Source organism: Pleurodeles waltl, chromosome 1_2 (genome assembly GCF_031143425.1).
Source record: "Pleurodeles waltl isolate 20211129_DDA chromosome 1_2, aPleWal1.hap1.20221129, whole genome shotgun sequence".
Lineage (NCBI taxonomy): Eukaryota > Metazoa > Chordata > Amphibia > Caudata > Salamandridae > Pleurodeles > Pleurodeles waltl.
The window spans coordinates 1,015,120,231-1,015,132,383 of NC_090437.1; the positions used below are offsets into that span (position 1 = coordinate 1,015,120,231).

General features: G+C 47.3%; 1 protein-coding gene across 4 annotated transcripts in view; it reads right to left on the reverse strand.

The window, feature by feature from the left end:
- LIMCH1 (LIM and calponin homology domains 1) overlaps nucleotides 1-11,553 on the reverse strand; it is a 662,913-nt gene extending 651,360 nt beyond the window's left edge. For all 4 annotated transcript variants that reach the window (XM_069201855.1, XM_069201848.1, XM_069201843.1 and 1 more), the window contains exon 1: nucleotides 11,037-11,553. In XM_069201855.1, the coding sequence (XP_069057956.1) occupies nucleotides 11,037-11,366 (330 nt within the window). In that variant the 5' untranslated portion in view covers nucleotides 11,367-11,553. The remainder of the gene's footprint in view (nucleotides 1-11,036) is intronic.
- Nucleotides 11,554-12,153: the final 600 nt, after the last annotated feature.

The window sequence follows — 12,153 nt, forward strand, 5'->3', positions numbered from 1 at the left end:
CCACAACAGCCCGCCCAGAATAATGGTGCATCCACAACAGCCCCCCCAGTATATTGGTGCATCCACAACAGCCGCCCTAGTATACACAACAGCTCTGAGAATACTGCTGCACCCACAACAGTCTTCTAAGTACTGCCACATTCACAATAGCTCTCTAGAATACTGCCACACCAAGAGCCTTCTAGAATACTGCCACATCCACAACAGGCCCCTAGAATACTGCTGCACCCACAACAGTCTTCTAAATACTGCCACATTCACAATAGCTCTCTAGAATACTGCCGCCTCCACAACAGCCCCCCCAGAACACTGCCACATCCGCAACAGCCCCTCAGAATAATGGTGCATCCACAACAGCGCCCCCCCCCAGTATATTGGTGCATCCACAACAGCCGCCCTAGTATCTTGCCGCTTCCACAACAGCCCCCATAGTATATTGCCACCTCCACAACAGCCCTGAGAATAGTACTGCACCCACAACAGCCTTCTAAGTACTGCCACATTCACACTAGCTCTCTAGAATACTGCCACACCAAGAGCCTTCTAGAATACTGCCGCATCCACAACAGGCCCCTAGAATACTGCTGCACCCACAACAGTCTTCTAAGTACTGCCACATTCACAATAGCTCTCTAGAATACTGCTGCCTCCACAACAGCCCCCCCAGAACACTGCCACATCCACAACAGCCCCCCAGAATAATGGTGCATCCACCACAGCGCCCCCCCAGTATATTGGTGCATCCACAATAGCCGCCCTGGTATACTGCAGCCTCCACAACAACCCCCCTAGTATGTTGCCGCTTCCACAACAGCCCCCCTAGTATACTGCCGCCTCCACAACAGCCCTGAGAATAGTGCTGCACCCACAACAGTCTACTAAGTGCTGCCACATTCACACTAGCTCGCCAGAATACTGCCAGGCCAACAAGAGCCTTCTAGAATACTGCTACACCCATAACAGTCTTCTAAGTACTGCAACATTCACAATAGCCCTCAAGAAGACCGACGTATCGACAACAGCCCCACCTAGTATACTGCCGCCTCCACAACAGGCCCGACAATACTGTTGCACCCACAACAGTCCAAGTACTGCCACATTCACAATAGCTCTCTAGAATACCGCCACGCCAACAAGAGCCTTCTAGAATACTGCCGCATCCACAATAGCGGTCTGGAATACTACCACATCCCCAATACTGCCAGATTCACAATAACTCCTTAGAATACTGCAACATCCACAACAGCCCCCTAGAATACTGCTGCCTCCACACCAGCCCTGACAATACTGCTGCACCCACAACAGTCTCCTAAGTACTGCCACATTCACAATAGCTCTCTAGAATACTGCCACGCCAACAAGAGCCTTCTAGAATACTGCCGCATCCACAATAGCGGTCTGGAATACTACCACATCCACAATAGCCCACCAGAATACTGCCAGATTCACAATAACGTCCTAGAATATTATCACATCCAAGTCACAACCCTTAGGCAAATAGCGAAGGAGCTACCAATAGAGGTGGCGGGGCAAATTTGGGTTTCAAGTGACACAGGCCCTGCAATCACCATGCAAAAAAAACAATCAATCATAAATGATGCATCTTCCGAGGCTGAGAGGTCCTCGTGTGACTGGGATGTTGACTAAAAGAGAAAAGTTCATACGATTCAGCACCCGAATTTGCGGGCTGGTTTTGTTATACAGATCAAGTTACCATGCGATGTTGGGAAGAGGACGGCATGCCTCAGGAGTACAGGAGGCGGGCACTGATACACAAAGACCTTTGTCATGCATCATTTAGAATATTTTGTTTCATTTGGGCACCACAGACATTCCCAAAGGCAATAAGTCTGGCCTTGGTGAGCTGCTATGTTTGTGTATTTTTTTGGAAACATAGACAATATGCGTTATCAGTTTAAAAGTAATAAAAAGTAAAAGTGCGCTACCTAAAGACGGTGTTTATATGTTTGCCAAAAACGAGAGAACGTTTCCCCATTACATAAATAATAGTGAAAAGCTGAGACTGATTACTAGCCCTGGCAATGAAGTGGATCACTTACTAGAAGGATACGCACCAGCAAACTGCCATCACGCAAAGTAAAGAGAGCCAATGGCTTAAGGGAGCTTACCTGCTGCCCCACATCCGATGCTATGGTGAGTAGAAGCAATACGTGAAAGACAAGTGAACAAACTAACTGATGAAGAGAGCTGCCAGAAAGCCATGTATGTAGACAGGAATGTTTTGAAAGGCATGAGGCTGGAAGGACTGCTAAAACAACCTGCGGCCAAAGTTGAAAAACAAAAGTCTATAATAAAGAAAAAAAAGTAAGCAGTAAGGTCAATCAAATTAATTGAAGAACAGGAAGACCCCAGTCATGAGGAATAGATGACGATTTCATGCGGAATTTATTCAGTCAAAGAAAAATAGAAAGCTACAAAAGGACAGCTGATGTTTGGAGCCAACGTAATTGGCCTGGCCACAGCAAATCATGTACTGCATGGATAGCTTGGCTCGCTTTCTGCCAAGAATGAATAATGCCTTCCCTGTTATGGACCAGCAGTATCAAATGTGTTTTTCACACTGGATAAATCGTGCCATTTTAGGGCAAAGGCATTTGTAAATGACCTAAGATAACTAAAAATGTGCATGTCTTCTTTACATAAACAATGATCAGCGGCAGCGGGGCTCACTTACTGCTTGTTCATTTCTTTTCTCATCACCAGCACGAGAAAGACGGATTTATTTAATAATACACACAAAACACAAGTTGCAAAACAATGGATGTTTGTGAACTTAACTGTAGGAAGCTGGCTCTCTATGTAGTGTACTAAAATGAAATACACTGTGCCGGGGGCCCAGTGAACCCTAAAGATGTGCAGAGGCAGAAATAGATGGGTCTAGAGCTCTATTTGTGGTAGTGTGGGTGAGAAGCTAGGCTTATCAAGGAGTCGTGTTAAGCATTTGTTGTACTCGGAGACAATAAGTGAGACACACACACACACACCATAAACCAGAGACCAATTTAGAAAAATAACAGTTGTTTTTATATATGCTTTGAACCAAAGAACTTCGTTATAAGGTAAGCAGTTTTTAATTTAAAAATACTGTGCTGTTTCAAACATCAGCAGTGCAATTTTCAGAGTCTTCAACATTAACCTATGGAGGGAAACAAAGATGCACTTTGACTTGTAAGTACACAACTTATGGTCCCAGTCTTCAGGGCTTTAGGCTAGCATTGGGCAAAGTTCAGAGTGGTACGCAAGGTGCACCCACAGCGGCATGGGGGCGGCTGGGTGCAGAAGTTACAGTTGAGGTTGATGCTCAATGTTAGTCAATGCAGGGGAGGTGATGTGCTGCTCACAGGTAAGTACCAGCTGTAGCAGAGGTTGGTTTCTAGGAGGTTGAGGCGAATATAGGTTGGGGGGAGGGGGAGGAGGGAGGGGGGCACAAGTCAGCACCAAACTTACACCCTCAGTGGCACAGGGATGGCCAGGTGCAGAGTGCCAACACAGCATCCCGCACACAATGTTATCCAAAGGGCACAGGGGGTATCCACTGCAGCGCTGGCCACAGATACGTAAAGCGGGGTCAGGGGTTGATCTTCTGGCTTGAGGTTAAGTACAAAGGGGGTCACAAGGCAGCACCAAACCTACACTGTCAGCGGCTCCTGGGTGCAGAGTGCCAACACAGCGTTGGGCACCCAAATGTATTTCAATAGTGGACATGGCTCCCAGAAATGGGCTGCAGGCTCTGGCCCGGAGGGTTCATCCCACAGCTGGCCAGTTAAGTTGAGACGCCAGGGGTCATAGGAACACAGTCGGTTCAGCTCCCCAAGGCCCAGGGGCTTCAAGTGCCTTTAGATGTCAGAATCAGCTCACCAGGCAGGTCGGGGTTGAGGGGTGAGGGGGGAATAGCTCTGATTTAGGCTGCAGGCATCACTGGGGAGTCCGATATGGGTCAGCCCACAGTGGACTCTTGGTCGGAAGCGCAGGGGAACCTACGCTGGATGGCTTGGCCACTTGGACTGGGGTCAGAGCGCCAGGTGCAATGGTCACTTCTGGTGTCTGGTTTCACGGTTATCAGACAGGCTTCCTCTTCTTTAAAGATGGTTTCTTCTGCCCAGGTCTGCTCTCTGCAGGAGGTCTTGATCTTTTTCGAAGGGAGGCAGTCCTCCCAAGGCTTTGTAGGTTGCTGGGCTGCCGGACGGTCGTCTTCGGAGCGCAGGTTTCTTTGAAGGCTGCAGACAGGCCGGTAGGCCAGGGCTAAGTCAGTTGGTGTCTTCAGTCTCCTTTGCTGGCGACGGGTCCGGTACTTCTTAGGTTGCTGGAATCTCATTCTAGGGCTCAGGGGTGCCACCTAAATACTGAATTTAGGGGTGTTACAGGGAGTAACAGGTGGCAGCCAAAGGGCTATTCACATTTAGGGTGACTACACCCTTTCTATGACCACTTCCTTTGGGAAGTGGCATAGTCCTAACCCTATTGGCCCAATTCCTTACATGCAAGAGGGAGGAATTTAAAAAGTAGTGTCAACTTCAGCTCGTTCCCTTTAGGGTTGGGACTGGCATGAAGTGGGCACTCCTATTAATTGACTTAATTTTCCTGCCAGTCCTGCCACCAGAAGTGGGGTCTGCAAGTGGGGTCAACCTCCCCCACCATTTGCAGAGACCTCGGTCACATTTCAAAGGCGACAAGGCCTTTATAGCTTCCCGCCCTGGAATGTCCATCCGGCCTGGGAGAGGAGATCACACCTCTGCCCAGAGTAGACCTTTGTTCTGAGCCCTCAAGAGCATTGTCTCTCACCTCAGGGAGACCAGAACTTTGTTTAGGGTAGCTGTACTGGTTCTGACAAGTCTGTGCCCCTGCTTGGAGTTGGTAGGTTTAGCAGGGGGCACCTCTGAGTGCAAGTATTAATAAATCCATTTATTAATAGGAGATGTTTGATACCAAACATCCCTATCTTCAGTGAAGCCATCATGTGGCTAGGGAACTCGTAATGTGTCCAGCACATGTACTTAAAGTGGCTCCACTGTTCACTTACTATGTCTGAGAATTGACTAAGACATAGCAGGGGCATATCGGCTCATGTAGGTATGACCTCACATGTAATATAATGCACCCTGCCTTTAGGGCTGGAAGGCCTGCCATAGTGCCAACTTACATATATTGTATGCAGTGTAAGGGGACAGGGCACACATGATGTGTGCCATGTCATATTTTCATTTTGGGTATGCACCAATACACGCAGTCTGTAAGAGGCAGTACTGAGTGCACTTAGGTGAGAGGGTCCCTGAGGGTGGCACAATCTGTGCTGCAGCCCTCTGGGGCCTTCTTCTAGTACACCATGCCCTAGGTATACAGCAGTACCATTTACTAGGGAGTTACAGTGGCAACTAAAGGTTTGCAAGTTGGGGAACACGACTGTGCAGTTTTAGGGAAAGAGACATGGCACCAGGGGACCTGTTTAGCAGCGGCCCAGTGCACCTTCATTCGAAATTACACCAGAAACCAGGCAAAAAGTGTGTGTAGGGTGGTGGGGGGCATAATATTTTGATCCAATCATGCGGATATTGAATAACAACACACCCAGCCCCCCTGCGGCTACCAAACAAAAAAGAATATATATAAAAAAATAAAGTCCAGGTACTCTGTGCCAGAGTACCTGCTTGTTTCTGAGAAGTGCCAGTACTCTCCAATTCAAAGTATTACGTATTTCTTGAGATGTGTCGGTACTCTCCCTCTAAAAAATTGCCGGCCGGGGTGTAGCAAAATTATGTATTTTATTGGATCCTACAATCAATAACTACCACGGAGCGCTCACATAATAAGCGGTGACGATCAAAATCAGATGTAAACCAAACATCAATACATCTTGTCTGGGGACACCAACAGACAAACTGCTTGGCGTGGGTAAGATTACAGGTGACCCACATTCACAGGGTCTGACCTGCTTTCCATGTCATACATTAACAACATTTTCTGTAGGGACCTTGAAATAGTAAAAAGCCCCAATGCGTTTCAATAAAAAATAAAAAAATAAAAAAATAACTCATGTCGCACCATCTTTTAAGGGCAAGGAGGACATCTCGTATATAAGCGTATATCGCCAATAACAAAATCAGCACACTTATCCTTCTTGCAATCAAACTTTTTTTTTCTCCAAAAGCACCACGAAACGCTTCGTGCAAAAATGTGCTGTGAATAAGACCCCTAAAAACCATGAGTCCAAGTTACATGCTAGTTAGAAACATTACACGTTTTATCAAACTTGTAAAGATGGAAGGCCGATTCAGTCCTGCCATATTTGCCTTTCAGTCTCAAATCTTAGCTTCCTAGGCTTCCGAGCCATCTTTACAACCTCGAAGTAGTAACTTCCTCCTCTCCAGGCTATTTGAGCAGGTTAGAATGCTTCCCTTTAGGATGTTCTATTCCTGAACGTAGGCCTTTCTGTCTGTTCACCTGTAGGTATGTTCTGGTTTCTCCTGTAGTCCTTGGACAGTGTCTTCAAGTTTGCATACAAATGTATTTAGCACTAGATAATTAATCAGCTGGTTTAACCTCCAACTAAGGCAAGCCAACTTGCACCGACATTCAGTCCTGCTGCACAGCCTCACAATGTGGCAGCCTTGTAGTCCTAAAACAGGACCATCACATCACGGTAGCCACAGCTCAAGGCCCATTATGCTGTCCCTGCTGAGATACTGCACCTGAACCATGTGTTTCTTTGGGTGTTTGTAAAACCGAATCCACAGCATAAATGCATACGTTAAATACAAATACAACGAAGCTCCAAAGAGGTATTGCTTGGGTGATCTGTTGGTTCATCTCATCTGCACCAGTATTTGAACAGGTCAGCAAAGGAGTTTAAGATACATATTTTAAGTTTCCGATGTGGTAAAGCTACAAAGAGGGGGTTCATAAACACATGGGAGAAAATGACCATGTAAGAAAAGGAATTCTGAAATTAAACTTTTCATTTAACCAAAAATATGAAAAAAACGGATTATTACTATTTCTGAATTAACTAATGACCACCTAATCAATCTCTGAATCTCTTGTGACCTCTCTGTACTTGGAGTCTTGCTGTGTGGGGGAAGAGAGGCTAATCTACTGGAATACACACAATATGTATCAAAAGGTGTCCAGAAACATCAAACTAAAGTGCCATAAAATGCACCCAAAATTCCAGTAACATGGCAGAAAGCACACTAGATGTAAACCTGGTGTTCATCGACTGAAAATCTCTTCAAAACTTGGCACAGGGACCAGGACCCCCTACATTCCAAAGTGGGAGTATTTGCACCTCTCAGATAGAAGCATTTATTCTGATACAGACCATTCGTGTCATTTGTCCTCTCAGACAACAAACAGCAGCTTTATGTCAATAACCTTGAAAAAATCATAATGAACCACAGGATTTGGCAGTAAAGCCTGTATTCTAAAAAGGGAAATGATATTCTCCTAAAGAGTGGATCTCTACGATTAGAGATGAGGAGGTAAGGAAGAGCAGGCAATACAAGGTTATGACAGATAGGTGTTGTTGGAAATCTGCCTTTTCTGCTTTGTCACTCCGGATTTTTCACCTTCTGCTGAATGCTATACTTAAACTGGTGTTAGAAATGTGTGCACTTTAACCCCACTAACCACTGGTAAAATGCCTGTGCTCCCCCCTTTAAACCAGTCGACTGGCATATTCCTAACTTATATTTAACTTACCTATAAGTCAACAGGATATGATACAAAATACACCTAGGGCCTGCACGATAAATGTCACTAGAGAACTGTTGCACCTATTGCGTCATCCACTTAAGTGTCAGTGTGAAACGTGGCTTTGGCCCCTGAAGCCGGACTGTGGCAGCTTAAATGCTGCAATTGGAACTATCAAAATAAACCCTTTTTACAGGTCAAACGCTCTCTATTAGTAGGTCACCTCTGTACACCTTGCAGTCCACAAGGCTGTTTAAAAGTAGGACACTTAGAAATATAATAATACATCCTTACAGAGACTACCATCCAAAAGCTTTTATTCTCTGTGGCAGGCCTAGCGTTCTATAAACCAAACTAGAGTATGCATTAAAATCCTAATACTCCATCTACAAAAACAAACAACTGTTTTAATAGTTATTGAAAGCAAATTCAACTCAGATTTTTATTAAATATTAGGAAAAAGTACCTTATAGAAAGTTACCTTTTCCCTGCATGAATTTCCATTCAGATATTTTGCATTTGCTCTCAAATTTCTATCAGTCACTGGTTAGCATTTCAATAGGTGTGAGAGAGGTGTGGAATATCTCCCAGGTGTAAACAATAACCTGGCCTAAATGGGCAGAAATGACTCCACTAAACCTCACAGACTATGCGTGGTGGGGTGTTGAACCCAGCTTGACAGATTACATTTAATACTAAAGGCACAAATAAAAGGTACAATACAGTATGCCAATACAGTTCTTATGTATTCACTGCCTAGTTGCTGGGAAACCCTGCTTTTGTTCTATGAGGCTTCGGTCTCTGGATTTATTGAGGGAACAGTCGCGTCTGCAAACTAGATTTTGGTGTTGGATGTGGGAGGACACTAGGATTGCCATACTATACTCCCTACACGTGCCAATAGCCCTCAGAGCCCAAGTTTAGTGTGGCAGAAGGCTTTTACCATAATGAAAATACAGCTAGTGGATAGGGAGGGCCACAGCTACTTTTGCCCCAGTGGTTAGTGTGTGCCTATGAGATATTTCCACCCACTAGTTTGTGTCATGCATAAGTGTGGCATCTCCAGGCACCCACATCAGAACACATTTGGGCCTCAGGAAGAAAAGAAGAGGACTGGTTCTGCTGTCAGTGACCTGAAATGAGGTCGTAGGGGCTGGACCTGCTCCATCTTGTACCGAAGACCAAGAAGTGAGCTCCAAGATGATTAGTGCACTAGATAAATCAATATAAAATAAATAGTACACCATCTCCAGGTGCAGGATTAGCCAGTGTCACTAAACGCCCTTCTAGACCACCTGTGGCTTTGCTTCACTATAACTCATGGTCAACAAATACCTCATAACTCACGACTGCTTGAAGTTCACTCTCGCGACACACTGTGTTTTCACAACCCCTAACAAAGAAGAGTTCAGTGTGTATTTGTATTTACTACAACACAAGGCAAGCCTGTCTTAGAGGGCCGGACCAGAGATGTCGCAGACTAGAGCGAGAACACAAAAAAACAATTGTTAACTAGCAATGGTTTCCAAATGCCTGATGGGAGGCCACCTCTGGCAACATCCGACTGCAGAGCAGAGCTCTGGGGAGCTGTTCTGAGAATATCAAGGCCCCTTTACACACATGGAGCATACTGCTGAAGAGAGGACTTGGACCATCTGACCAAAGATAAGCACATCTAAATATCTCTTGGGCCATGGCTGAACGTGTTAGGTTTGACACCATCCTTTAGCAAAGCCTCAGAAGCCTGCCTCTTCTGTTAATGTCTCCTCTTGCTTCTGATCCCCTCTTATTGCTTAGCTTGGCAAATGCTACGATTTGATACAGTTCGAGCAAGGTGCAAATACATTATTAGGTAAGTAAATGCTGAAACGCAGGCAGGCAATAACTCTGTGGTGCTTGTAGGCCCTTCTGCATCTTTACAGTAATGCAACAGGTGGCAACTGCTTGCTGTTAAATAATGCACAGCCAGGCAAACACAAGCAGATTACACAGTGAACACCCGTCTGCAATAAAGCTATACTCGGAGGGGTATCAGATCTTGTGTGCTGCGCTGTGGCTCCTATTTTCCTGCACTGTCGGTGCAACAGGTGACCTGCTGCTGGTTATTAAGCAGGCATGTCTGGGAAAAGCTAAGCTTATACTATAGCGCGCGCGCACAGACAGAACCATACAATCTTGCATCAGGTGAGCTACACAGTACGCTGGACGCTTGGGTAAATGTATTAACGGTACTAACACAATTACTGGAATTACTTCTGCGGACAGTGTCCAAAAATAACCCCATAGGCATAGAGACCAACAGATCAAATGTCAGCACCTACAAACAACATGGCCAAATTGCATTTGTAACCAATGGTGCATTCTCCCATAAATATATAGATACACCCATGCGACGATTTCTCTGTAAATGCTACGTGCATTGTTTTACTCCCTTGGTAATACAATGAAGCGTGCATGTAAATAGCCTCTCAGCTGTGTGGGCCTGTTCCCCTGTGTGACGCTATCAGTGAGGATAAGCTGTTAGTGTCACAGAGCTGCAGAGTAATGGAAAGTTCTTCAGCCTTTTTACAGCCCACGTTAAACAGGCGCAGCCATCAATCACACAATGTGTGTCACTCAGGAAAGGCTGGCCCTGTCACTCCACGACAGGCTCCACATGGTCACTACGAGGATCCGCAGGGGTGGTCGGAATCACCTGCCTAGTAATTACGGAAAATCGATGGAAAGTGGCCAGTACTGTGAAATATGAGCGTGTCCACCCTCAAACCACCAAATCCCGCGACTTCAATGAAGAGCACGCCGCGAACCTGCCCAGAAGGGCTTTCCATAGCACCAAGAAGTTTGCCACAAGGGGTTTGGAGGTGCAAACGGTACCCATCCCTGCGTCACTATTGTGCATGCATCACACTCTCATTCACGTCAAAGGTGGTTCGGTTTTGAGGTGCAAAGGTGAAAAGGGCTATGGTACGAGTGCCTGTTTTAGGAGCCGCAGCACGCTACTATAGCGCCCAGCGCGGTTACAGTGCAAGCTTGTAGCGCCTCTCAAGGTGTAAGGGTAGCAACTCTCACCGGTAGGCGAGTCAATAGGTCCATGAATAAACACTAGGCCTCTTTTGCTGCAACTCCCCTGCGACTGAGTGCTTCCCACACACAGGTGCTACACGACTGACTCCGGTTTCCCCGAATTTGCAGTAAGGTGAACTAACGGTGACTGCAGCCGGCTCTGTCGGGCTATGCACGGCCGGCTGCCTCTCCATCAGTGCGCCCGGGCTCACCCCACCAATGCACCGGGGACCGAGCGGGGGCTGCCAAGGCCCGGCCACACTCACCTCGATCCATTTCTGCGCCTCGCTGAAGGCTGCCTCGGGGGCCGACTCCTGCAGCGGCGGCACCCCGGCCAGGTCTAGCCCCGGGCTGGCCATCCTCTCCGACCCGCTCTGCGCCGGAGGAAGGCGGCTGCGGACCGCGCGCGCACACGGGGACCTGAGCTGACACCGGTACCCGCGGCCGGGGCGGGCTCCTCTGCTGCGCTCAGCCGCCACCCTCCGCTCCGCCGCCGCCGCCCCCACGGACCCACACGAGTGAGACCCGAGTCCCCGCCACCAGCGCGCAGCTAAAAATAAACAAGGCGGGTGGAAGGGGCTTTGCCATCCGCCCATGCAAATCCCGAGGCCGCCTCCCACTAATCACATGCTTCATTAGTGCCCGCGCGGCCGGGGCCTCTGCTGCACTGCAGGCTCGGGGCCTGACGGAGGCCGCCGAGGCGAGAGCATCCCGCCAGCCGCAGCGCTCTGCCCTGGAGTCAGCGCAAGTCAGAGCGCACACCGGCGTCCGCGGAGAGCCAGAATAAACGTCCCTCCCGAACGGGGGGCATGCATACTTTAAAATAAGAGCTAGCTGGGCCGAGCACGAATAGTTACAAACTCCAACAGGTCTGCCCAGCCTTTCATGCTTTTCTGGATGATAAAATGAGTGCCATCTTGTTGGGTAAAATTTAAACACCTGTTCTCTGTCAATAGTTCCAATTTAACCCATAGAAAGAGGGCGTGCCCTACAACTTTACAATAAACCTGGTATTTCATGTTATGGCGAGGACTGAACCTGTAAGTTCAGAGGTGAACCACTATGGACTCTCCAGGCTGTGCAGGGAATAGTAACGGAATAACGGTGATGGTGGCGCACCCCTCCACCAGCGGTCCGCTTATTCAGTGAACCAGCGTAGCGTGACCAGGTCTCCCGGATTTGCCTGGACAGTCCCGTTTTTTCACCAGCTGTCCAGGCAATTTTCGGGGAAAATTAGCTCATGTCTCGTTTTTCAGAGAGGGTCGACTGAAAACCGTGGGAGGTGTTTTTGTTTGCTCTCCACAGCTGAGATAGTTAACAGGTGTTATCAGAAAGCAATTCAATTAACATACATTACATTGGCATTTAACTTCTAACTTAGTG